Below are 25027 nucleotides of genomic sequence, written 5' to 3'. Positions count from 1 at the left end.
CGAATCCCTCTGGATCATACTTTTCTCTTAGCTGGTTTTTATGACTTAAGCCACATAAAACAAAAAGTTGAAACATACTATAGAATCTTTTATGGCTGCAAATAAAACCTAAGCGATAATGAACGCAAATATCAGATTTTCCTCTAAGATTTGAAATATTAATTGTTTTCTACTCACAGAAAGACAAACGCTGAGAAACTGCAAACACTTCCTGATAACTAACTGGTTTAGACAGACTGCTCTGAATTTAACTGTCTTCTATAAACCCAATGTTTTCATTTAAAAAGTTTCCTCAACGACAGCGCATTAAACTCCTGTCTGCTTCTACACTGTTTTCACGGCCCTGTAGAAGTTAACTATCATATTGGCCCCATCCCCCAAAGGTGCGGAGGATAACATGAAAAGGAGCCGTAGGGACGTGATGACGCTCGCTTGTTTTGATTACGACTGTGTACCAGAAAGTAACACAGCGCCTGGCACATCGTAAGTAATTAAAAAATGAACACGCGACAAAACCTTCTCAAATACACTCCCATCATCTCCTTAAACAGCACCGAAACGTCCCGCCCGCTTCGGGCCTGACACACTCTATTTCCTCTTCGCCCCGTCAGTCAGTGTACCCGTCCGCTCAGAACTCGTCCACCCGCCTGCCAGAGCTGGGAGCGGGGGCCCATCACCTCCAGGAGCCTGCCGATGAGAGCAGCGTAGAGCACCGACAGAGGTCCCAGAAGCTCCGGGTCCCCCGGGGAAGAGGTGACAGAAGGCACAGTGGCAGGAACTGAGTCCATCGTGACGGGACAGCGGAGCGGAGACGACACTTCCCCGCGGGACGACACCGGACCCCCTCTCTGTCACCGTTTCCTCCTTCGGAAAGGACCCGGCTCAGGGGGCGGAACCTGGGACTGAACTTCGCCTGTCCCGGCAGCTTGCACTTTCGCCCTACTCCTCCTGTAAAACACGTCATCAGACACGGCCCCGGGCGGAAGTACACGAGTCTACGGAGGCCGGGCCCGCCGTAGGCGGGGCCGTAGCGGAAGAAACCAACGGTCGAGTGGGGCGGGGTAGCAGAGCGAAGAGACCTCCGCGGAAGAAACCAAGTAACAAGGCGAAGATGTTCCATGGGCCTGGGAGCTTCGAGAAGGAGGAGAGTGGGCGGGGGCTGGGGGAAAGGAGAAAGGCCAGCCACTTAACTCCCGCCCAGAGCTGGATCCTTTTGTCACCAGGTACTGAGACGCCGGGCACCTGCCCTAAAATGCTCAGACAGATCAGCCGTTCCCGCTCCCTCGATGGACCACCCCCTGCCTCGGCCGCCGTCTCCTGGGCCAGGTTCCTTCCCAGCCCGCTCCAGTCCTGCTTGCTTTTGCCCTTCCTGGACTCCAAATGTCCACACTGTCCCACATTCGTGCCGATGCCCCTTTAAAAAGTGTAATTCTAGGGCATCTTGTCATTACCACACCTATGCCAATGAGGTCAGTTCTGGGTCCCACATTTTAGGGTTATAGGACTTGTGGAAAAGGGCAAGGAGGAGTCTGGAAATTGCGTTCTGAAAGTGGAAGAAACTAAGGATATTTAACCTGGGGCGGGGGAACGATGTTTGCAGATCTTTAAAGGTATGTCTATGAGTTGAATATAAAGCCAATTCATTAGAACAATCAAGCAGGAAAAGCCTGAAAAAGAAGGGCATGGCATGGGTGGAAGGTAGGCAGACAGTTTAAGCAGGCTCTGTAATTAAAACATTATTATGTCTATAATAATCTGTCTATTATTGGTACTGGCCCAATAATAGGCAGACAAACCATGGAACAGAACAGGAAATCTAGAAATAGGCCCAACTGCGTTGGCAACTCAGCATACAGTAACAGTCAGTTGGGGGAAAAACAGACTTTTTATTTAATAAGGTGGTGTTGGCCTAACTGGATAACCAAATGGAAAATAATAAAAATTCGATCTTTTTCTCACTATTCACAAGAATACATTCCAAATGGGTCAGAAACCTGAATGTAAAAAATGAGAACAAACAACTACTACAAAAAAAATATGGATGTATTACGAGTGAACAAAACCTTCCTAATTAGGTCTCAAAATCCAAGCGAAAAGATTTGTAACTTTGATTACTTGGAGAAAAAAAAAAAAAAAATGTCCAGCCCATGGACACAAAAATACAAAATAAGCAAAGCCTGACTATGAAAACCTGTGGAAAACATATTTGTAACATATTACAAAGGGTTGATATTCCTAAAATATAAAGAACTTTACAAATAGAGAAAATGGCCAGCAAACCTATACTAAAATGAGCTGAAAAAATGAATAGATAGTCGTCAGGAAAAGAAGTAGGAATAGCTCACAAACAGAAAACCATGCTCTGTCTCACTCATAATGAAAGAAATACAAATTAAACCCACACTGAGATACCATTTCTCACTTATATTCGCAAGATCCAAACATTTGACAACATATTCTTAGTGAGAGAATGCAGAGGAAATGGGTACTCTTATGCACTGATCATTACACAAAATGATAACAACCCCTATAAACAGCAATCTGGCAACGTCTCCCAAAATTACCTGTGTAATTACCTACTGATGCAACAATCCAACTTCTAAAGTTCTATCTCAAAGATACTAGAAACATAACAACAAATGCTGGAAAGATATACACACAAAACCATGTTATTCCAGCATTATTTATAATAACAAAAGACTGGAAATAACCAAAGTGTCCATCGACAGAAGAGTTGTTGAATACACTAAAGTATACAGTTGACCACTGAACGACACAGAGGTTAGGGGTACAAACCCACTGAATAGTCAAAAATCCCCGTACAATTTATAGTCAGTGGGCCCTCCTTACGCGAGTTTCCTTAGTATCCTTCTGCATCTGAGGATTCAACCAACTGCAGATTGTGTAATACTGTAGTATGCATTTAGTGAAAACAATCCGCGTACAATTAGGGATCCAAACGATTCCAACTCGTATTGTTCAAGAGTCAACTGTACTGCGAAACTGGAAAAAAGAAATTATTCTATATACTGCTAGGGTATGATGTCTAGAATATACATATCTTTTTAAAAGGGGGTGGAGAAAAGTATATTTTTATCTAAAAAAATAAGTTATTTTTTTTTCCAGCTTTGAGGGAAAAGTGACATGCAATAAACTGCACATATTTAAAGTGCACATCTGGGTAAGATGAGTGCATCTGTGAACCCATCATCACATTCAAGATAATGAACATATCCTTCACCTCCAAAAGTCTCATCTCCTTGGTAACCCTACCTCCCACCACTTGTCACAGAATTTCTGTCCTAATGGATTAGTCTGCATTTCCTGAAGTTTTATATATATGGAATAATTCACTATGTATTCTATTTTCTCTGGCTTCTCTCACTCGGTATAAATTGAGATCCATCCATGTTGCTGCATGTATCAGTAGGTCATTAGTTTTTATTGCTGAGTAGTGTTTCATTGTAGGGATAAACCACAATTTATTTACTTACTCACCTGCTGATAGACATTTGGGTTTTTTCCAGTTTTTGACTTTTACAAATTGAGCTGCAATGAAGACTGACATACAAGGCCTTCTACGGATGTATAACTTATTTTTCTTTGGGGTAAATGCTTAGCAGAGGGATGGCTGGATCATCTGACAGGCGTATGTCCACCTTTTTAAGAAACTGACAAAGTGTTTTCCAAGGTGGTTGTACCATTTTAATATCCCCACCAGCAGTGTATATTTCCAGTTCCTCCACATCTTCTCCAACACTTGGTCTTTTTAATTTTAGTCATTCTATTGTGTGCAGTGATAACTCAGGGTGGTTTAAATCTGCATTTCTCTCATAATTAATGATGTTGAGCTTTTTTTTTTTTTTACTGTGCTTATCTGCTGTCCACATCACGTATCTTCTCTGGTGCTGTTATTTTACTGGGTTATCAGTTTTCTTATTAATGAGTCTTGAGAGTTCTTTATATATTTGGGATATAAGTCCTTTATGAGATATATGCTCTGCAATGATTCCTTCCTAGTCTGTGGCTTGATATGATTAAGTTTAAGCCTAGCATCTTTTTTTTGTTCTATTTGTCCCATCTGTTCTTTGTTCCCTTTTTTCCCAATTCTGCCTTCTTTTGAATCAAGCCTTTTAATGATTCTATTTTATCTCCTTTGTTGGTTTATTAGCTATAACTCCTTGTTTTGTTATTCTAGTGGTTACTTCAGTTTATACTATACATCTTTAACTTATCAGTCTACCTTCAAGTGATACTATACTACTTCATATATGCAATAAGAATTTTACACAAGAGTTATTACCACTTTTCCCTCTCCTGACCTTTAAACTATTGTTGTCATACGTTTTATTTTTACATATTTTCTAAACCCCATAGTACATTAATAATATTTTTCTTTAAACAGTAAATTAACTTTTAAAGATATTTAAATAATGAGATAATCATTTTATATATTTACCCATATGGCTACCATTTCTGCATTCTTCACTCCTTTGTGTAGCTCCATTATTTCCATCTGTTGTCATTTTCCTTATGCCTAAAGGTCTTCCTTTAACATTTCTTATGGTGCAGATGTGCTGGTGAATTCTTTCAGCTCTTGTATGTTGGAAAAAAAATCTTCATTTAATCTTTGTTTTTGAAAATTATTTTGCTGGGTATGCTATTGGAGATTAACAATATTGCTCTTGAAGTATATACATATATTTTTAAATTAATTAATTAATTTTTTGGCTGTGTTGGGTCTTTGTTGCTGTGCGTGAGCTTTCTGCAGTTGTGGCGAGCAGGGGCTATTCTTTGTTGCCGTGCACGGGCTTCTCATTGCGGTAGCTTATCTTTGTTGCGGAGCACAGGCTCTAGGCACATGGGCTCAGTAGTTGTGGCTCACGGGCCCTAGAGCGCAGGCTCAGTAGTTGTGGCACATGGGCTTAGTTGCTCCGCAGCATGTGGGATCTTCCCGGACCAGGGCTTGAACCCGTGTCCCCTGAATTGGCAGGCGGATTCTTAACCACTGCGCCACCAGGGAAGTCCTTGAAGTATATTGAAAGATATTATTCTACTGCATTCTCCCATTCCTTGTTTCCAACAAGAAACCTGACGTCAACCTTATCTTACTTCCTAAAATCTCTTTTCTCTAGCTGCTTTTAAGATTGCTCTTTATCACTTATTTTGATCAACTTGACTATGATATGTCTTGGTGTAGTTTTCTTCATGCTTCTTGTACTTGGGTTTCATTGACTTTCTTAGATCTGTGGGTCTATAGTTTTCATAAATTTTGGAAAATTTTCACCCATTATTTCTTCAAATAATTTTCTGGACACCTCTTCTATCCTTTCCTGCAGGGATTCCAGTTATACATTTATTACAGTGCTTGAAAGTGTCCCCACAGCTCACTGATGACCTGTTCATTTTTCTTGAGTCTTTTTTCTCCTGTATTGCTGTATCTTCAAGTTCACTAATATTTTCACCTACAATGTTTAGTCTAGTATTAATCCCACCCAGTATATTTATCACCTCAGGCAGTTCACCTTTAGAAGTTTGATTTGGGTCTTTTAAAAAAAAAACAAACTTTCATGTCTCTACTTAAATGGTAATAATAACTGTTTAGTATTGTTGCCTAATTCTAACATCTCTGGCAGCTCTTGGTTGTTTTTTTGTGTGTGTGTGGTACGCGGGCCTCTCACTGTTGCGGCCTCTCCCGTTGCGGAGCACAGGCTCCGGACGCGCAGGCTCAGTGGCCATGGCTCATGGGCCCAGCCGCTCCGCGGCATGTGGGTTCCTCCCGGACCGGGGCACGAACCCACGTCCCCTGCGTCGGCAGGCGGACTCTCAACCACGGTGCCACCAGGGAAGCCCTCCTGGTTGGTTTTGACTGGCTGATTTTTCTCCTCATCATGAGTCATCTTTTCTCACCTCTTCGCATGCCTGGTAATCTTTGACTGGATGCCATACATTATGAATAAATGTGATGGTGAATTTTTTATGTCAGTTTGGCTGATCATGGGGTACCCAGATTAAATGTCATTTTGGGATATGTCTGTGTGTGTTTCCAGATGAAATTAGCATTTGAATTGATGGAATCAGTAAAGTACGTTGCCCTCTCCAGTGTGGGCATCATCCAGTCCACTGAGGGCCTGAATAGAAAAAAGTGCAGAAGAAGGAATTTGTCCCGTCTTCCCTGATTTCTTGAGCTGGAACATCAGTCTTCTGTTCTTGGTGCTCCTGCTTCTCAGGCCCTCAGACCTAGACTAGAATCTCGTCATCGGCTCCCCAGGCCACTGGACTTTGGACTGATTGCAACACCAGCTCTGTGGGGTCTCCAGCTTGCAGACTGCATACTGTGGGACTTCTCAGCCTCCATCTCTGTGTACGTCAATTCCCTGTAATAAATCTCTACCTATGTGTATATACTCTTGGTTCTGTTTCTCTAGAGAACCCTAACTAATACAGCAGATATTCTTAAGCTTTGTCCTGGGATGCAGGTAAATTACTGGGAAACAATTTGATTCTTGTGGGTCTTGCTTTTAAGATTAGTTATGTAAGGCATGAGCAACATTTAGTCTGAGGCAAGACCCTTCTGAAACTCTACCCAATTCCCCTAGAGTTAGCAGGTACTGTTCCTGGCCCTGTGTCAGCAACTGATGTGTTTCTCTGACCTTGAATAGTCTTGTCACACTCGCGTGCTGATCAATACTCTGAGGAATACTCGAAGGGGACCTCTCAAAGATCCCTAGGGTTCTCTCTCTGTGTAGTGCTCTCCTTTTGGTACTCCGCACTGTGAATTCTAGCTGCTTTGCTTTCCCTGGACTTTCCGCTCCATCCCCTTAACTCAGGGTTCCTCCTTTCTGTGCCACAGGCTGGGAACTTTCTCAAGGCAATAAAATGTAACAATTGTAGCCCTCATGGCATCTGTTCCCTATCTTTCAGGAATTACTGTCCTTTGTTACCTGATGACTTGAAAACTGTTGTTTCATGTATTTTGTCTGATTTTTTCTTTTTAGCTGTTTCAGTTAGAAGGGTAAAGCTGGTACCTAAAAATCTATCTTGGCTAGATGCAGAAATCATTTGCTTGTTTTTTAATGGTAGGGTAGATGATGAAATTAATTTTTAAAATACCTGTAGAGGAGGGTATCAACAGGTTGGATAACACTAGGACAAAAGTTAGACTTCTCTGAATAGACCTTGTTTTACAAATTGACTTGGGCTCTTGTAAATGTTAGATAATTATAAAATAAAAAATCTTAAAAAAATCCCTAAAAATTGAAAGCAAATATGAAACAATTAACCTAACTGTGTATCAAGCTGGTGGCAGAACAACATTAAGGAATTATTTCAGGCATACCCTAGTGGGATATAGGTTAAAGAAAAAAAGAATTGCAAAACATCCTTGCAATATTTTCAATAACGTATCGCTGGTGGCAGTGTTGATATTGGTATTTTTAATACTGTTATGTGAACATTGTAAAATAAGGTAAATAATTATGTTGATGTTAGTAAAAACTGAGATTTCCAACACTGGAGAAAGAAAATACAATGTCAGATAGATGTGGTTCGCTTAAATTCCACTAGCATCCTTAATTCTGATTGGGAGCATCCACGTGGCATCATGATGAATATTCACATAAGAAAATCCCCACACATTTCCTAGCTTTGTCCTCTAAAAAAGGCCTAGACCTGATGGCCAACTCAAAAGCAATAAGCAATCTTAGTACCCAGAATGTTGCCTCTAAATACCATTTCCCACTAAAAGGAACCAGGGCTCTTTAGAGACATAGCTCCTTCGAGATCTGGGCAGAAAATGTACAAAATGAGCTTGGAACATCTAGTTACACTAGAAAGCAAGGAAGGTATCAGTGACCATGAGGTGGTGTCAAAAGGGCCCAGGAGCCAAGCTGAAGAGGCTCCCACTGACCAACAATGGGAGAAATTGAGCACTGATAAGAATAATAACTACAGTGGATTGTAACACACTAAATATTTTCAAATTCACGACATCATAATGATTCTTAAAAAAGAATTAGAAGAGACACACACACAAAAGCCTCTGGGAATCTCTGGATAATGCTGGGAAGACAACTCATTATTTTGAAAACTGTTTAAACAGAAAGAATCAAATATTTATACTGCCTTAACTATACACACCAAATCTCAGTGTAAAGCATAGTTGATTGTAAATTTCTCTTTGTAGAAGTATCCCAGCCTTTACATGAAGTAGGAATAATACAGTCAATTACCGTTCTGCAGCCTATGATACAGATTTAGTCAATGTCACCAATGACTAGTAACATCAAAAGAAGAGGGACATTTAGACATTAGCTGCCTCCTGATAGAAGTATACATCTTCTATTAAGTATTCTTGCCAAACAAAATTGAAACTGAAAAAAAAAAATTGAAACTGAATCTGACTACCAATCTGACCAACCAATTCCCAAGGAATATAAAGAACAAGGGAAAATGTTCAATTGTACTAGGGGAATGCAGTTAGCAAAATCCACACTATGATACCCCCTAGCAGCCAAACCTGTTTCTTCAATGAATACACTGCAACAAACAAAAAGGAGACATCTATAGACAGAGTAACTAATCTGATACTTGCCCTCCCACTGAAAATAACTAGAAAACTGGACAAAATATGTGAAAAAAATAGTTTTTCAGAAACAGAACAATAGGCAGCACACAATTGTGACTCCTGAGAGAAAGGAAACAAATGAGGTGAGCCCTGTGATCACCCAGCTTTCTACCTAGAGGCACCTGCTAGACCTCAGTACAGGCAGGGAGAACCAAAGCAGCCTACACCAGTCTCACTAGGAGGCAGAGATCAGAGCTCAGGGAGGCTGAGGTGCCTGAAACATGCAGGGAAAGTTACCAGAACGATGAGAGCTACAAAGAAAGAGTTCCAGAAATCTGCAAGGATGACTCCTTCAGTCTTGGGCTGAACTCAAAGCAGCACCTGTGTAAGCAGGATTCCTTGAGGATCAGCAAAGGACAATGACAGGCAAAAAGAACAACTATAAGGAGGCTGGAAGCTGAACAATTCCCAGTTAACACAGGGCTGGGAGACATTTGTATTTCAGCTAGTCAGCATGAATTAAGGTAAATGAATGCTCAAGGCATTTAGTACATTACAGAAGAATAACCTCATCATAGTAGGGAAACACTAGCCCTGGAGTAAAGACTATACATATGCTACACCTCCTAACAGGTCTTAAAAATAAGACTAGAAAGGATCAAGCTGATCATCAAGTAACTTAACAGCTTAGCAAAACAAACTTCAATCCTTTTTAAAGGAAGCCAGCAAAACCCAGGCACCCAACAACATTCACATCCACGGCGCCTAGCATCCAAAAAACAAACAGAGACAAACAAACCAAAAAAAAAAAAAACTTTAGACATGGAAAAAAGCAGGAAAATGTATGCCATAACTAAGAGATAAGTAAAAACAGACCAAGAAATTGCAAGAGATGACAGAATATTAGCTTTAAAGGGCTTTAAAAGAATCATAAAATATATTTAAGAATTTTTTTTTAATGACCATACTAAGGAGAGAAATGGAAGATATAAAATAGGACTGAGTGGAACTTTTAGAGCTAAAAAATAAAATATCAGGAATAAAAAAATTCACCTGATGGGCTTAACAGATTAGATTCCACAAAAGAAAAGATCAATGAACTTGAAGACAGCAACAGGAAGTACTTAAACTGAAGCAAAGACATAAAAGGGCTAAAAAACAACAACAAAAAAGAACAGAGCCTCAGTGACCTGTGGAACTACATAAAGTGAGCTAACATATGTATAGTTAAGAGTCCTAGAAGGAGAGGCAAGAGAAAGGGGACACAAAAATTTTTTGAAAAAATAATCTGAAAACTCATAGAACTGTACACAGAAAGGGTGAATTTTACGAGATGTAAATTATGCTTTAATTAATCTGACTTTTTAAAAAGGTGTGTTTATTCACAGATGACATGATCATCTACACAGAGAATCCTATGAAATCTACAACTCCCTCTAGAAATAATAGATAATTTAGTAAATAAGTACTAAGATAATAAGTAAATAATAAGTAAACGTAGTACGGTACAAGGTCAACATACAAAAGTCAACTGTATTTCTACACATCAGCAAAAAAAGTAATTGTAAACAAAATGTAAAAAAGGTACCATTCACATCAAAAACCATGAAATACACGGCATACATAAACAAAATACACATGAAACTTGTACAGTGAAAACTACAAATCATCGTTTAGAGAAATTGAAGATCTAAATGAATGTAGAGATGAACTTAATTAGAAGCCTTAATATTTGTTGATATCAGTTCTTCCCAAACTCATCTATAGATTCAATATAATAACAATCAAACTCTCAGCAAGCTTTTTTGTAGCAACTGATAAGCTGATTCTAAAATGTACATGGAAATGCGGTAGCCAAAACAATTTTGCAAAAGAACTACCTGACTGCAAGACCTATTATAAAGCTGTAGTAATTAAAAGCGTGTGGTATTGTCTCAGGCCAGAAATAGAGATCAGTGGAACAGAATAAAGTCCAGCAAGAGACATGCATATATGGTCAACTGATTTCACCTCAAGGTGCCAAGTAATTTGAAGGGGAAAGAAATGGTATGGGAGCAAATGGATATCCATTTGAGGGGGATGGGAGGGAATGAAACCTGACCTTTACCTCACATCATTCACAAAAATTAACTCAAAATGGAACAAAGACTTAATCATGAAAGGTATAACTATAAAACTTCTAGAAGAAAACATGAGAAAATATTCATGTCATTGGAAATGCCTAAGATTCCTTAGGCAGGAAATAAAAAGCACTTTACATAAAAGTAAACATTAATAAAACAGTTAAAAATTTAAAAATCTGCTCTTCAAAAGGCAATGTTAAGAGATTGAAAGGCCAAGCCAGAGTCTGGAAGAAATTATTTGCAATATGTACTGACAAAGGAGTTGTATCTAAACTATATGAATATAAAGAACCCTTAGACCTTAATATTTAGAAAGAAAAAACCCCAGTTTAAAGGAGGGCAACAAAATAATGCCATTTGCAGCAATATGAATGGACCTAGAGATTGTCATACTGAGTGAAGTAAGTCATTCAGAGATACATGATACCACTTATATGTGGAATCTAAAAAAAGGGTACAAATGAACTTATCTAAAAATAGTTAAAGATGTAGAAAACAAACTTATGGTTACCAGGGGGTAAGAAGGGGGGAGGGATAAATTGGAAGATTGGGATTGACATATACATGCTACTATATACAGAACAGATAACCAATAAGGACCTGCCGTATAGCACAGGGAACACTACACAATACTCTGTAATGGCCTATATGGGAAAAGAATCTAAAAAAGAGTGGATATATGTATATGTATAACTGATTCACTTTGCTGTACACCTAAAACACACAACATTGTAAATCAACTGTACTCCAATAAAAATTAAATTGAAAAAACCATAAATAAATAAAGAGGGGCAAAAGATTTGAAGAGCTATTTCACACATAAACCCACAAAAAAGTATGGCCACATGAAAAAGCGCTCAACATCATAAAGCATCAGGAAATACAATTAAAACCTCAAAGACACACCCACTAGAATGTCTACAATTTAAGACTGGTAATACCAGGTGTTAGCAAATATGTGACCAACTGGAAGTTTTAGACATTGTTAGTGGAAGTATAAAATGGTACAGTCATCCTTGAGAACAGTATGGCAGTTTCTAAGATAAAATAAACTTACCATGTGACTGAGCAAATTTCAATCCTAACTATAAATCCATTTATAATTGTAATTCTACAACAGGAAAAGCTAATCTATATGAGAAAAAGTTCTGTCAGTGGTTGCCTGGAGTTCGCGGGATATATTGGGAAGATACGCAAGGGAACTTTTTCAAACGAAGGAAATGTTCCCTATTTGCTTACGGTTGTTTTTACACGGGTGTATACATTTGTTAAAATTCACTGAGCTATATTCCTAAAATGGGTACACTTTGTTATATGTAATATATATCTGATTAAAGTTGATTTAAGGCATATATCAACCCCTTATAACTTTTGGACTTCAACAAGATCCCAAATTAAGTAAGAATAATTTTAAAAGGAGGGGAGGGGATTTTGAAATGTGTCAAATAATGGGTGATATTAAGGAATTACCATTAAGCCGAGTGATGGGCCCATGATTTCATTTTACTCTTCTCTCTCTTTACTATTACTATTTTGAAATTTTTCCATGCTAAAACACTAAAAAAAAAACCCAAAAATTAAAGCAATAACTTCAAATATTTAAAAGATTACTATATAGAAAAGGAATTAGATTCTAAGAGAAAAAAAAATCATATGGAGGAAAATTTGGAGTCAATATAAGAATGAACTAGCCAACAGAGCAATGTGTAGCCTTATAAGGTAGGTTGATCACACTAGGAATTTTTGATGCCCAGACCTCCTAACTACTGGTCAGGGCTGTAGTAGAGGAAATTACTGCAGTTACTGAGAAGTTGGACTAATTGTTCTCTCAGATCTCTCCAAGCCCTGAGATTCCATTAACTGTTGATCTATGCATCTGACTTCTGGTGCAGTTTTTCCAAACAAGTCAGCACCCCATTATTCCCCAGCTCTATCAAATAATTATCTATACTACTTATTTGATAATTCACGAAAGCGATTTCATGTTTTCCATTTTTCCAACTTTCATATAGATTTGATACACCCCTTTTTAAGCCTTTCAGAAATCAGAAAGATGCTTCATACCTCTTAGACTCTTTTATTCCTAGCACAATACTCTGTACATACTGGGCCATCAAAATACTTTCCTGACAATACCTTTCAAATCATTGTTAGTTTGTAACGTGCGCCCTTTTCTCTTGCTATTCATGTCTGCGTCTTCTCCCACCATCGCTCAAGCAGAGACTGTATCCTCCACCACATCTGTGTCCCCCAGCCCAGGACTAGAACAGGGCTCTGTGCCTATCCACAAATAAAATGAATGAAGAATTCCTCCCACATTTGGAGGCTGTTAAATTTTAGAGGTGATGATGATTCATGCTGATAGCCAAATTTGAATTCTAAGACTGCCTTAATCACTGGAAATTTCATTATTCTAACTGCACAAGTCATGCACACCATCACCGGGGTGGCTGCCACTACCACAACCATGGAGAAAACTGAAAAATGGTTTGGTTTTCCTCCATCTTTCCCATCCTGGTGGCCTTTCTCCTGAATTCCCCAGGTATTCAATGTCTTTACACTGCACTCCGACCATCCAAATGAGAAGTAGGCAGGGGATGAGATCCTATAAAATGCCAGGCACTACTTGACATTATCAATTCATTTAATTCTTACAACAACTGGAGTAGGCATTATCTGCATTTTAAAGATGAGGAAGCTGAGGTTCAAACTTAGTAATTTGCCCAGGCTTCTAAATGATAAACCTGGGATTTGAAACCGGACCATCCTCACTCACAGCCCCTGCGTTTGAAATAACAAAAAATAACCCTTTTCCTACAAAAGGCTTGAAATAACAGGACCTAAAGGAAAAATATTTTTGTTGGAGACAATACATTCTCTATAGTTCCAAGGGCAACTCTGTCTCCAAATTCGGAAAGCTTGCTCATTCCCATACTTACCAAGAAGAACGTCGAATTTCAACAAATACCACAAGGGGGCGCTAAGTCCTAAAAAGCTTAAGCTTCTGGACAGATTAAATGTCTCATTTGGATCAGGACTCAGATAAATCTGAATAAATATTCTGCCATAAGTGACTCTAAGAACAAATATGACCATACTTCTTTCCTCCTTAAAGCCTTCAAAGGATCTCCATCCCTAACATCACTTATCATGACACACAGCTTCCTTTATGTGTGCCCATCTCCCTCCAAAAGACCATGACCCTCTAACTCTATACTTGGATAACACCGACTAACGCTTCCCTGGCTTCCCCAAGTAACCTTTTCTTCAAGTCCCAACTCTTCAAACATGCCTTCTTCCGTGTGACTGCATCTCCCCCAGTCCTATTCAACAACAAACTACACATCCAACTCACACGGGTCCTTCAACCCTGCTCAAAACATGTCTCGGCTAACTTCTGACCTTCTCTGACCGTCCTCCCACCTCAGTGAATTAATTTATTCAACATATTATTCCACCATCAGGTAAATACTTCTCTCCCTTCCCATATCATACAGTGTTTCAAGTCAGCGTCCTTATCTCCCTGCTAGACTGAAAGGTCCTCGAGGGAAGAACCGCGTCTTACAGGTGTGCATACGTCTAGTGCTGGCAGGCAGCACATCCTTCTCAAGTGCTGAACTGAGCTAAGAACCCACCAACCAACATCACACACCTGCGGCTTGTTTCAGAGGCTACCTTCAAAGGCTCAGGAGTAATTTTCATACAGACATTTTAAGTTCTTCATCTCATGCTTAAAATCAACTTGAAAACTGTAATGATCAACATTCTATTTGAAGAAATTGTATGTCAGACTTACCGTCTTAGTTAAATAAAACACGAATGCATATATGAAAAGAATTGCATTTTCCAAAAGTGTGACACTTGATGGTTCTTCAGCATTTGTTTCTAGTTGCTTTTTTGCATCAACAGCATCGATAGGAGGGACTTCTGTTGTAATTATCCCTAAAATTGAGGGAGAAAGCTAATACTTTATTTATGCTTCAGAATAAGATTTGTTTCTCTTCATGTAAAATATTTATTGAGTGCCCTCTAAATATCAGTCACTCTGCCTGGATATGTGCTTCTCCTGAAGACAATTATATAAAAACATTTCAGAACCCCCATTAGAGCCATCACATCCTCAATTATAAAGTGAACATCATCTCCAACCCACTCTACCCACCAGCAGTCCCCCTCCATCACTTCCCTGGCAATGCAACTGCTATCTGAACAATATAGACTCATGGGGACTGAGAAAAGCAGAATTTTATGCTTTTCCCATGTACACACTGTCACATTTAACAAAGATTTATTTAGTGCTGGTGAAGCACTGTATTAGAAACTTCAGGCAAACAATGAGTAAGAAAAGAGGGTTAGTAAATCTATACAAATGGATGATCTTTTTTAAATCTGAAAAACTGTAATTCTGAGTTGGTTAAAAACTGATGGATTTGTTTCCTTTTATGTGAGAGAATATGTAAATAAAACTGAAAATTAAAAACAACAAAAAAGAGTGTTAGTTTGCAGACTTGCACCCATAGTCAGCACCAGCACCTGGCACCTGGCAGGCACTCAGTAACTGCTTACTGAATGGATGAATGACAGCTGCACAAAAGGGAATATGGTAAACACCAAGAGAGATGAAAGGGAACTGCTTACAAGGTGGGGGCCTAGCTTGTAGCTCTGTGAAAAAGCTCGAATTCCAGCTCTTCCTGAAAGGATCTCCACATGACGGGGTGGTAGGGAGGAGATTTCAGGATGAGTTATTTGGGTCTGGGGTGCTTCTTATAAACAGCTAGGAGTCCAAGAAGCAATTAGTGAGAAGTTGGACTAGTTGCCACTCAGATCTCTTCCAGCCCTGAGATTCCGTTGCTATTGACCTATGAATCTGACCACTGGTGAGGTTTTTCCCAATCAGGTCAGCACCTCAACACCTGAGATGCATGAAGGACCATTTGGGAAGATCAGCCTCTAAAGGTAGTTGATGCCATTTTGTGCTGGAACTTAAAGGACAAGGCAAAACCTGTTTTTAATTCTGCAAGCAAAATCTTTCCTACCCCTGAATGTTTTTAAGCAAGAGAATAATAAGTCTTATTGATATATGACTCATTCTCAACAAGCAGAACCTTTTTGAGTTACAAGAGTTTAGAAGTAGACAGTATTATACATGAATGCAATATCCTCTGGAACATAGGAGCCCTCTAATATGCTGTTTCTTCTCAAATTAGCTGAATTCCTCTTCCTGCTGTGACCTCTCCTATATTTTAAAGGGGGGTAAATCAGGGGGCCAGCCCAGTGCTGCCGGGCCTGTGGTATCACAGGGTAATGCTTTACCTATGGTTAGAGACCATGACCTCTAAAAACGTAAAATGGTAATGATTCATATTGCCATATTGGATAGACAAAATAACACAATCAGCTGTTCTGATTTATTGGTAAAATGAGTGACTACACAAAAATCAGAAAGCTGTTGATACTAATACTTGGGTTGCATTCTTTCAAACCCTATTTTTAAAACAACTTCCTCAATCCAAATGAAATGAGTTGCTCTCCCACTGGATGTTTACTGTGCTCAGTGATTAAGTACTATTCACAGGGGTCCCTCTACACTGGGCCGTTATGTACTGCAAAAATTCTGTACTGTTTCCTCTCATCTTATAGTATATCTAGACATAAATATCCCCTCACTGTTTAAAAAAAAACTTCTATGTCCAGGTAGCAAATTAACAAAAGAACTAAGCTACAATGTACTCTATTGGAGGGGAGGGGCAGATGGAGGGAAGACAGAATTTGTGAGTTTCAGAGCAGTGGTTCTCAAACTTTAACTTGTAACAGATCAGAATTCCCTGGACTGCTTGTTAAACAGATTGCCTGTCTCCACCCCCAGAGTTTCTGCAGCTGTTGGTCTGGCAGAAAACTACTGTTTTTGAGCATAAGGCTTTTTAAGAATAGTATTTTAGATTTAAGTTACTTGCATAAGCTAATGCTAGCCAAGCACTGGTTGGTAGGTTAGTTACGGTCTCTGACCTGCTTCGTATGATTGACCTCCACCTGTCTTGACTCCTACTTTTTCTGTTAGTTCTGGGATTTCCTACTTTTTATGCATTCACACCTGTGTTATTCTCCCCTCTATTTCCTACCTTTAGCAACAAATCTCCTAGGAGGGCTTCTTTAGAATAGGCTTCTACTTTGTAGAGAAAAATTAGCAAGCTTTACCTGGGTCTCCAGCTGTCTCAGTATTTGGCTCCTGGGACACTTCTGATGTACCCATGTCACTGGTCACAGGTTGATCCATGTGGCTGGGCTCTCCAGGAATCTGCATTGTAAGAACTTCTGTGTTTTCCCGTGGAATATTCTCCTCCAGCGGTGGTTGTATGTCTGTAGGGGAGAAGAACGCACTGGGCTGGCAAAGCTCGAAGACAGCCCCCCTCCAGCAGCCCCCTCACCACACATCTCCAGGGCCCCTCACCCCTTGCCCTCAGTGTGCTAGCATCCCGTGGGGCACAACTGGGCAAGGAAAAAAAAGAGTTTCAGTTGCTTTCCTTTCACTTCACAGATGCCTAAGCTACACAATGAAATTGACAAAGAAACCCTCATCCCGGGAATTCCCTGGTGGTCCAGTGGTTAGGACTACTGTGCTTTCACTGCCATGGCCCAGGTTCAATCCCTGGTCCGGGAACTAAGATTACACAAGCCACGTGGCAAAACACACAAACAAAACAAGAAAACCCCTCATCCCGAAGTATTTCATAAATAAATATATTTATGGTAGGGACTTCAATAAGCCTAACTTCTCTTAGCAAACCAACATATGCCCACATAGATAAATGTGCAAAAGGGAATTCCAGTCAAGAGCAGAAATAGGAGACGTCTATTCTACCCAGAAATAACAGGCCCCCTTCATACACAAGCATGCTTGTTTCACAGAGCTAGCCGAGAGAAGGGCATTACGTACAAAGGCAGCTCTCTGAAGTGCCTTTCAAATATTTTCAAAGTACCTCCAAGAGTCAGAAGGAGTGAACTCATTTCTGTCCCTAAGAGGCTCAGAGCACACAGCCCAATGCGACCCACAGCAAAGGTGAATTTCTTTGAAACCTCATAGTTTACCCTGAAAATTCATTTGAGTTTTACATTCTAATCCAAATTATAGCTGCTTTGATTAAAAGCAAAAATGTTCCCATCTCCAAACTGGCATTCTGGGAAGATACATTTTTTCTGTGGCTTTATGTCCCCCTGTTAGTCTGCCGTATACCCTCAGTTCAAATGCCTCCATTTGAAAAGCATGGGGACAGAGAAACGAGTATGGAGCTAAAAATCAGCTTATCTAGGATGCTGGCTCAGCGTCAGTCCAATCACTATTTCCTCAACGGCTTCTCCGCCAAGCGCTGTGTTAGAAGGCTCTGCATCCTGGTTTGGTCCTTGATCAAGCTGCATGCGAGAACCCGAGGGCCTGGTAGAATTTAACTACCTAAGTGACTGCCCCAAAGAGGCAGGAAAGAACATGGCATCCAACAAAGATGAAAGCTGGAGGGAATGAAGAAACTCGGGCAAGGCATCGAGTTAAAAGTTATGCCAGTCCGTCCCTGGACAGACAGCAGTTATTCTACATGTTCAAAAAAGCCCTTTCATGAAACTTGTACGCTGTTAACAGGTCTACTTTGTGCGTCATTTTCTTGTTCCTATCTTTCTCTTTTTATGATGTTTCTTTTTGAGAATGCTACCAGTCTCACTGTCTAAGGGAAAAGCAGGGCAAGAAATCCTTATCCACGCTCCAGCCTCCAAGAAAGAAGGCGGGAAGGGCCGTGTGGGCGTCCCCGTGCTGCCCCTCACCTCTGGTCACGCTGGGACCTGTGGACGTGCTTTACAAGCACGGCACGAGGTGCTTCAGCAGTCCCCTGGTCCCCACACCCGTTGCTCAAGCCCAACCCTACAAGGCCATAGGTGGGCGCCTCACCTTCCGCTGGTCCACCCCAGCCTTCCTCTGCAGGCTGTGCCACTGCCAGGGGTGCCGTCTCCTCCACCGTGGAGTGTCTGTACCTGACAAAATAGATCAGGTCTTGAACATCATCTAGCACCACAGCCTCTTCAAACATGCTACTGTCCTTCATCCCCAGGTCTCTGTTTTCCATCACACGAGCATCGAGCATCTTCTCCGCCTCGCTCAGAATGTGTGACTCCCAAGCACGGAAGACCTTATCTAGGACTTTCTCCACATTATAGGGCAGGCTCTCCCGCTGTGCCGACTTCAGCTTGGATGACATTTCCTGGAACATGGCTTCCAGCTTATGCACGTCAAAGTACTTCTGGAACCGCTGCAGAGACTGCTGATCTTTAAAGAAACTGCTGATTATGGGCAAGTCCTCCATGTGGACGCTGTGCTCAGGCCGTATGGGTGTATGTGGAGCCCAGGGGAATGGGTCGTCATCACGGTCCTCAGAAGCGGACCCCTGGCTTCCTGCATCCACGAGGTTCTGTACATCCTTCTCATCCTCTTTCGAGAGTTCTATCCCAGGCTTCTCTGCGAGCCCTGAGGTCTGCAGGTGTTCCTCAAGGCTGTCTTCTTTAAGAGAATCAGGATCTTTATTCTGAGACGCTTCACTGAACTCTGGAGTCTGATTTTCTTTCTTGCCAGGAAAGTCACTTCCTTCAGGGGGTCTCTGTGCTTTCTGATCCACACTACCTGGGTCCCTGCCTAGACTGTCTACCCCTTTACCTGCAGTCTCATTTTTTCTTTCATTTTCCAATATATTACTAGTTTCTTCTTTGTTTTCTTCAGTTTCAGGATCAGTCTCAATGGCACCTAAAACAGCTTTTTCAGGGACTTGAAGGTCCACATCTAACCTCTTGTCCTGAATCTCGGGGCTTTTTTCTTTAGACCGTTTCGCACTCACAGCGTTTTCATCCTCCAGTAGCTCTTCGGGGCTGTAACCGTCGTCTTCTGCTTCTGGATTTTCAGTGTGGAAACCTGGTCCTTCTGTGCTATCAGTTTGGCCCGTTCTTCCCATCTCCTGTGTGGCTGGCAGTGGCTTGTGCCCTTCATCTGAGGTGTCCGCTGTGACCTCTGTGACCTCTTCCCCAGAGAGGCTTCTCTTCTCCTCCGCTTGCTTATGAACTGCGGCAGCCACATCTCCTTGCTGCCAGGAATGATTTCTTCCCAGAATGGGACCCTCTTCTTCCGGTTTTCTTGGCAAACCAATTTCACCTGGGGGGGAGGACCTAGTCTGATTTTGAGGTTTAAGAAGCCATTCCTTTATAAGTTCCTCACCTGGATGCTCCCCCGAAAGCATGCGTGGTTTCGGTCTGTTTACCAAACCATCTACTTCCTGCTTGCTCTCCTTGGAAGCATTATGCTGATGACCGCCCAAGACTGGTGCCACACCCATGGACTCCTGTTTAATCTTTCCCTCATCCCTTTGATTCCCTGCCGCTTTAGGTACCAATTCCCTCTCCGAGGCACCTTCCAAACTCCGCCCCCCAGGCTTCTCTTCACGGAGCATTTCTTTTGCGATATGAACGGCTGCTCCTTTTAGGTCATTCTCCTGGTTAGCAAAGGCTGGTTTTAATGTTTCCGTATCCTTTTCAGCAGCTGGTGAAGAGCTGAGGTGGCCGCTTTGAGGAGAACCACGCACAGCCATGCCTTCTCGCATCTCATCCTGTAATCCTACCTCATCCTGCACCAGGTCCCTCTTGGGTTCCTCAATCTTCCTCCCTTTTCCTTTAGTGTGAAGTTCTGTGTCCACTTCTGGGTCTTGGTCATTATTTGCTTTAGGGACTTCTACATTCAAAAGGCCGTCTGCTGCCTTTTCAGGGTCAGTATGATCTACTGCTGGCTGTGGTTTCCCCAGTTTGCTGTCCAGGACTAACGCATCATCCCCTTCCTCTCCTTCCTTTGATTCAGTACTCTGTAAATCTGTACCCGTGTTTTCTTTACCTCCTGTGACATCAGAGAAGATGGCATCTTCCCAGGTCGTTAGTATATTTTTATCACCGTTTTTGACGCCAGGGGTTTGAGTTTCCTCAACTTTCTGCTCTTCACTTGAATTCTGCTCTTTCTCTGTTGAATGTTTCTCAACTCCAGAGTTCGCTGGAGCTTTCGTATCTTCTCCACCTATAAAGGTTAGTAATGGCAGCTCATCCAAGTTTTCTTTACTCTCGTCTTCTTCCTTCCCCACTGTGTAATACTCAGCCTCCAGCTCCTCAACAAAATCATCCTCTAACGAAGTAACAAGTCTGGTTGTCTCGTCATCGGACACAAGTGCATCAGCAGTTGAGCCAAATTTGGTTTTCAAGTCCAGAGTCATTTCTGTTTTCAAAAGTTTGTAAGCATCAATCTTCTCCTGTTCATTCGAGACCTGAGAACTATTGCCGGTTTTGTTGTTTTCACTTTCTGGCACTTTTAACTTATCTTGCAGCATTTCTCCAAAAGGTTCAAATGAAGATCGCTCTCCCTGAGCATGACCCGTTTGACTATTTACATGGGGGTGGCTCTTCTGAGCCTCATGTCTTTCCCTGAGTTCCTTAGTGTTTTCTGATAATATACTTTCACTTTCCTCTGAGTTGGGTTCTACTGGCTCAGGTTCAGGGTCACTTCCCTTAGACGCTTCAGGAGGTTCTTCCACATGCTGAGAAGTTTCTTGTTTAACTTCCGCAGAATCTCCAGTGGCAGAATCGTACAATTCCAAAAATCCTAGAAGTTCTTCTACGTTATAATTATCAAAATCATCTCTTCCCCCATCAAAACAAACAAAATCTGTCTCCTGCAAGGGAAAGGAAAACATTAGTGTGTCACTAACCGAGTGTCACAAGAGCAAACGCTTACCCAGGCTAATGACAGCGATGATCTCAAATTCACGTTTGGCTCTAGAGGGGCTTTTGTGCCAACCTTGGGGAGTCAGGAGATAGGAGGATGGAACCCACTTTTCCCTGGCTTCCTGCTTCCATGAGGAAGGACTTCTACCTGAGCAATGCTCCTCCTGGCTTCCCTTCATTCTCTTTTCCCCAGGGGAGGAATGATTCATGTGGCTGGTGGGTTTGTTCTGCACCATCCCTGCTTTCTGCTTGAGACTGGATGGAAGGAACACACGCTCTCTCTCTTCCATGCTGTCAGTTTTACAGGGACAGCCCCCCTTGGGGAGACCCCCACTTGGCTAGCTCTGCCTGTGGCTGGGTAAGTCTGTCTTATTCTAGACTGCAATGTTCAAAAGCCCATTAATTTCCGCACACTTGAGTCATGTTCTCCAAAAAGCTTTACCAGTAAGTAATGGTGACATTTTGGTCCCCATCTACCTGACTCCTGGGTTTCTCCATTTGTTCTAAGCACAAGTAGGGAAAAGTAGGGTATCATTTATTGGGTCCCCCGACTTCCAATACCTATGCCTGATGTTCTGGGAATTTACCTCACACTAATTTGCCCAGGAGAAGCTGGAAGACCACCCAGCGTCTCCATCATCCTCCCCTCTAGGCTGTGCTTCTCTGCTTACCCAGCTGGAAACAGGGAGAATCACCTAGCTGACAGACTCTAAGTCTACAACAGATTTCTGGGTCATTTTTTCCTTGGATTGGGAAAGATAACTCAGCTTAGGAAGCATCTTACTGAAATACAGGTGCAGGGGAAGTAAAAATGTTAAGGAACAGAGAATGGTGTCAAGGGGCTCCCCACTTAACTATCACCACAAATACACCTTGAAAACAAGATTCAGTGAGGGATATATTCTACTCTAAATCAGGGTTCTGATTAGCTGTCAGTAAGATCTGCTTTTAGACTACCTGTAAGTCTATATTCTTCCTTTCCTCTTGCTAGTAAACAAATTGACATAAAATGGGTCGCAAACAGAAGGAAAAGTTAAAAAGCCAACAAAGATAATCTCCTTCTCCTAACTAAACTCTCACAATACTCTGGAGAGACCTGACAAGTGTGGTAAGGATGAATGATTCCTCTTGCCATCGTGCATTTCTAAGCCATTTCGTAATGTTGAGGGAAGCATGTAGTGAGAGGTACAATGAGAAGGCAGAATCCCCAAAAAGTGAGGTCTCTGTGACCAGTGAGCTGCTGTCTCATACGAATTTCCCTCCCAGCAGCATCTTCATTAGGAGTGAAGCCTAACAGGCAATAGGGCTGATTTCATGTCCCTCGAAAAGACAAGGAAATTTCAAGAACAGCAGTGGCTCTATGACTTCATCCATTCTGCCGAGCTCAGCTGAGAAGTGCCCCAGGCCAGCAGCTCACATGCTCTTGCAGCAACACCAAAGAGTTATTCAAAGATTTCCATTTGAAGGTGGGCATCAATTCTTATACATTTTAAAACTCCAGAAAATAATCAGCTGGAATGAGGATCCCAGAGCACAAAATCCTTGTCATCACAAAGCTATTTTAAGTTGGTGCACCCTGGATGAATGCTTTACAGACTGTGCAGTCAGGACCTTGCAGATTTGAGGCTGGACCTCATCTGAAATGCTCAGGTTCCCTTTTCCAAAATCTATCACATAACTCTAATCCCTTAAATCATTACAGTCAGTAAGAAAACCTAGTATAATTTGGGGTTTGATTAATTTAACCTGATCTCTATATAGTTAAAATGTCTAAAAGCTATTCAATGAGTAGTTTTCGAAGTGAGACACCTCATCTTACTTGTAAAAAAAGTATTTACCTCCTAAATTTAATAACTAAATACAAAGATATTGAATTCTTCGTCCTTTTTTCCTCACATAAAATAGCAAAGAAAAATCCTGAGTAAGTATACATAGCCTTATATAAGAACACCTGCTTCAACATATAACTATCAGATTATGTTATAAAGTCTCCCGTAAATTCTTTTCAAACTTTTCTTTCTTCCTTCCTTCCTTTCTTTCTTTAAAGGTGTCTAATAAATTAAAATCTGATACACAGATGTTAACTTTTCTTTTGATCAAAACACATTCAAAGACTTGCAAAAATACTTAATTGAATGTAACTGATGAGGTTATAAACCAATTTATAATTGAGAATAATAACAACAAAAAGTCCACAACTTACATCTGTTGGAACTTGTAGCTCTTCTTGAGTATATTCATGGACTACGCGGATTAAATCCTTTGGAAAATATCCAAAAGTACGCCCAACCTATATTAAATGGGCAAAAGAAATGAATATCAATCAAAATTCTGTAGAAGAAATATAAATGAGAGACTTCTTAGTAGCAAGAGGAAATATAAAGATAGGTAGATATAACCACAAGAGATGCATGTTGCTATTACGATTACAGAGATTATTATTCCAATAAAAATTAAGTACAGAATGTTGTAAAGGCAAATTTTCTAAAACCACTGAAGTTTTCTTTCAACATTCAGCTTAATTTTAAACACAGGGCACATAAAGTGAGATTTCTGAAGTAGCTAGAAGATCTGCATAAGAGAAAATTATTGTATATTATGTGATTAAAACTATGTAAATCAAGGCTGGTTAGAAACAATTCCAAATAACCTCTAACAAGAATTTATCTGCACATTTCACAGTATCACTCATAAACCAGTACTCAGAAGTCTTTCTTAAACCAATAAACAAAAGCCATGAGGGGACTTCCCTGGTGGCACAGTGGTTAAGAATCCGCCTGCCAATGCAGGGGACACGGGTTCGATCCCTGGCCCGGGAAGATCCCACATGCCGCGGAGCAACTAAGCCTGCGCACCGCAACTACTGAAGCCTGCGCGCCCTAGAGCCCATGCGCGGCAACTACTGAAAGCCATCCGCGCTCCGCAACAAGAGAAGCCACGGCAATGAGAAGCCCGCACACCTCAATGAAGACCCAATGCAGCCAAAAAGAACCACACCAACAACAAAAAAAAAGCCATGAAAATTAATAAGAAAAAAAAAAACATTTCTGAAAGGCATGACCACTACAACAAAAGGCAAATATTTATTGATATCATGGGCTATACTAGGTTTTTCAACAAATGGATTTTCAAGTATTTGGGGAGAAAATAAAATTCATACTAACTACACAGCAAGCTTAGTTTCTTGCAAAGTAAACCTCTATAGAAGATTATCCCATTTATCTATAGCACTAACCGCTAAGATATATTAAGTTTGTCCTCTTGGGAAACATATGCTGTCTTTTACTAGCTACAGTCTGAAAGGGAGAAGCAGATCTCTTTCCAATCATTAAAGGAGATTGACATGCAGATCAAATGCACAAAAAGAAAAAAAAAGGCTATCTTATCACTAACTCCTAAAATATCCTCATTACCAGGGCTCTTGTTATATCTGGCAACTATGTGAAAGCCAGTTTTAGTAGAATACTGCCTTGAAGATTAGATAAGACAAGGCAATTTTAAATTGCTACATTGGCAGCTAAAGTCTGAAACGCTAAGAAACAAAAAGAAG

At 40.9% G+C, this 25027-nt stretch overlaps 1 protein-coding gene across 5 annotated transcripts in view; it reads right to left on the bottom strand.

The window, feature by feature from the left end:
- MIA3 (MIA SH3 domain ER export factor 3) overlaps positions 1 to 25027 on the bottom strand; it is a 54794-nt gene that overhangs the window by 23965 nt on the left and 5802 nt on the right. For 3 of the 5 annotated variants that reach the window (XM_029230513.1, XM_029230512.1, XM_029230510.1), the window contains exons 3-6: positions 23681 to 23767; positions 18623 to 21425; positions 16885 to 17046; positions 14486 to 14631 (exon numbers count right to left, since the gene is read on the bottom strand). In XM_029230513.1, coding sequence (XP_029086346.1) covers positions 14486 to 14631; positions 16885 to 17046; positions 18623 to 21425; positions 23681 to 23767 — 3198 coding nt within the window. Of the gene's footprint in view, positions 1 to 677; positions 1163 to 14485; positions 14632 to 16884; positions 17047 to 18622; positions 21426 to 23680; positions 23768 to 25027 lie in introns of those variants that run through there. The other 2 variants (XM_029230515.1, XM_029230511.1) reach the window with 2 other exon arrangements.

This window comes from Monodon monoceros, unplaced genomic scaffold, assembly GCF_005190385.1.
Source record: "Monodon monoceros isolate NGI ecotype Baffin Bay Population unplaced genomic scaffold, NGI_Narwhal_1 Super_Scaffold_18, whole genome shotgun sequence".
NCBI lineage: Eukaryota > Metazoa > Chordata > Mammalia > Artiodactyla > Monodontidae > Monodon > Monodon monoceros.
Note: the sequence above shows the minus strand (reverse complement) of the source record. Positions and strands in the feature narration are given on the sequence as shown.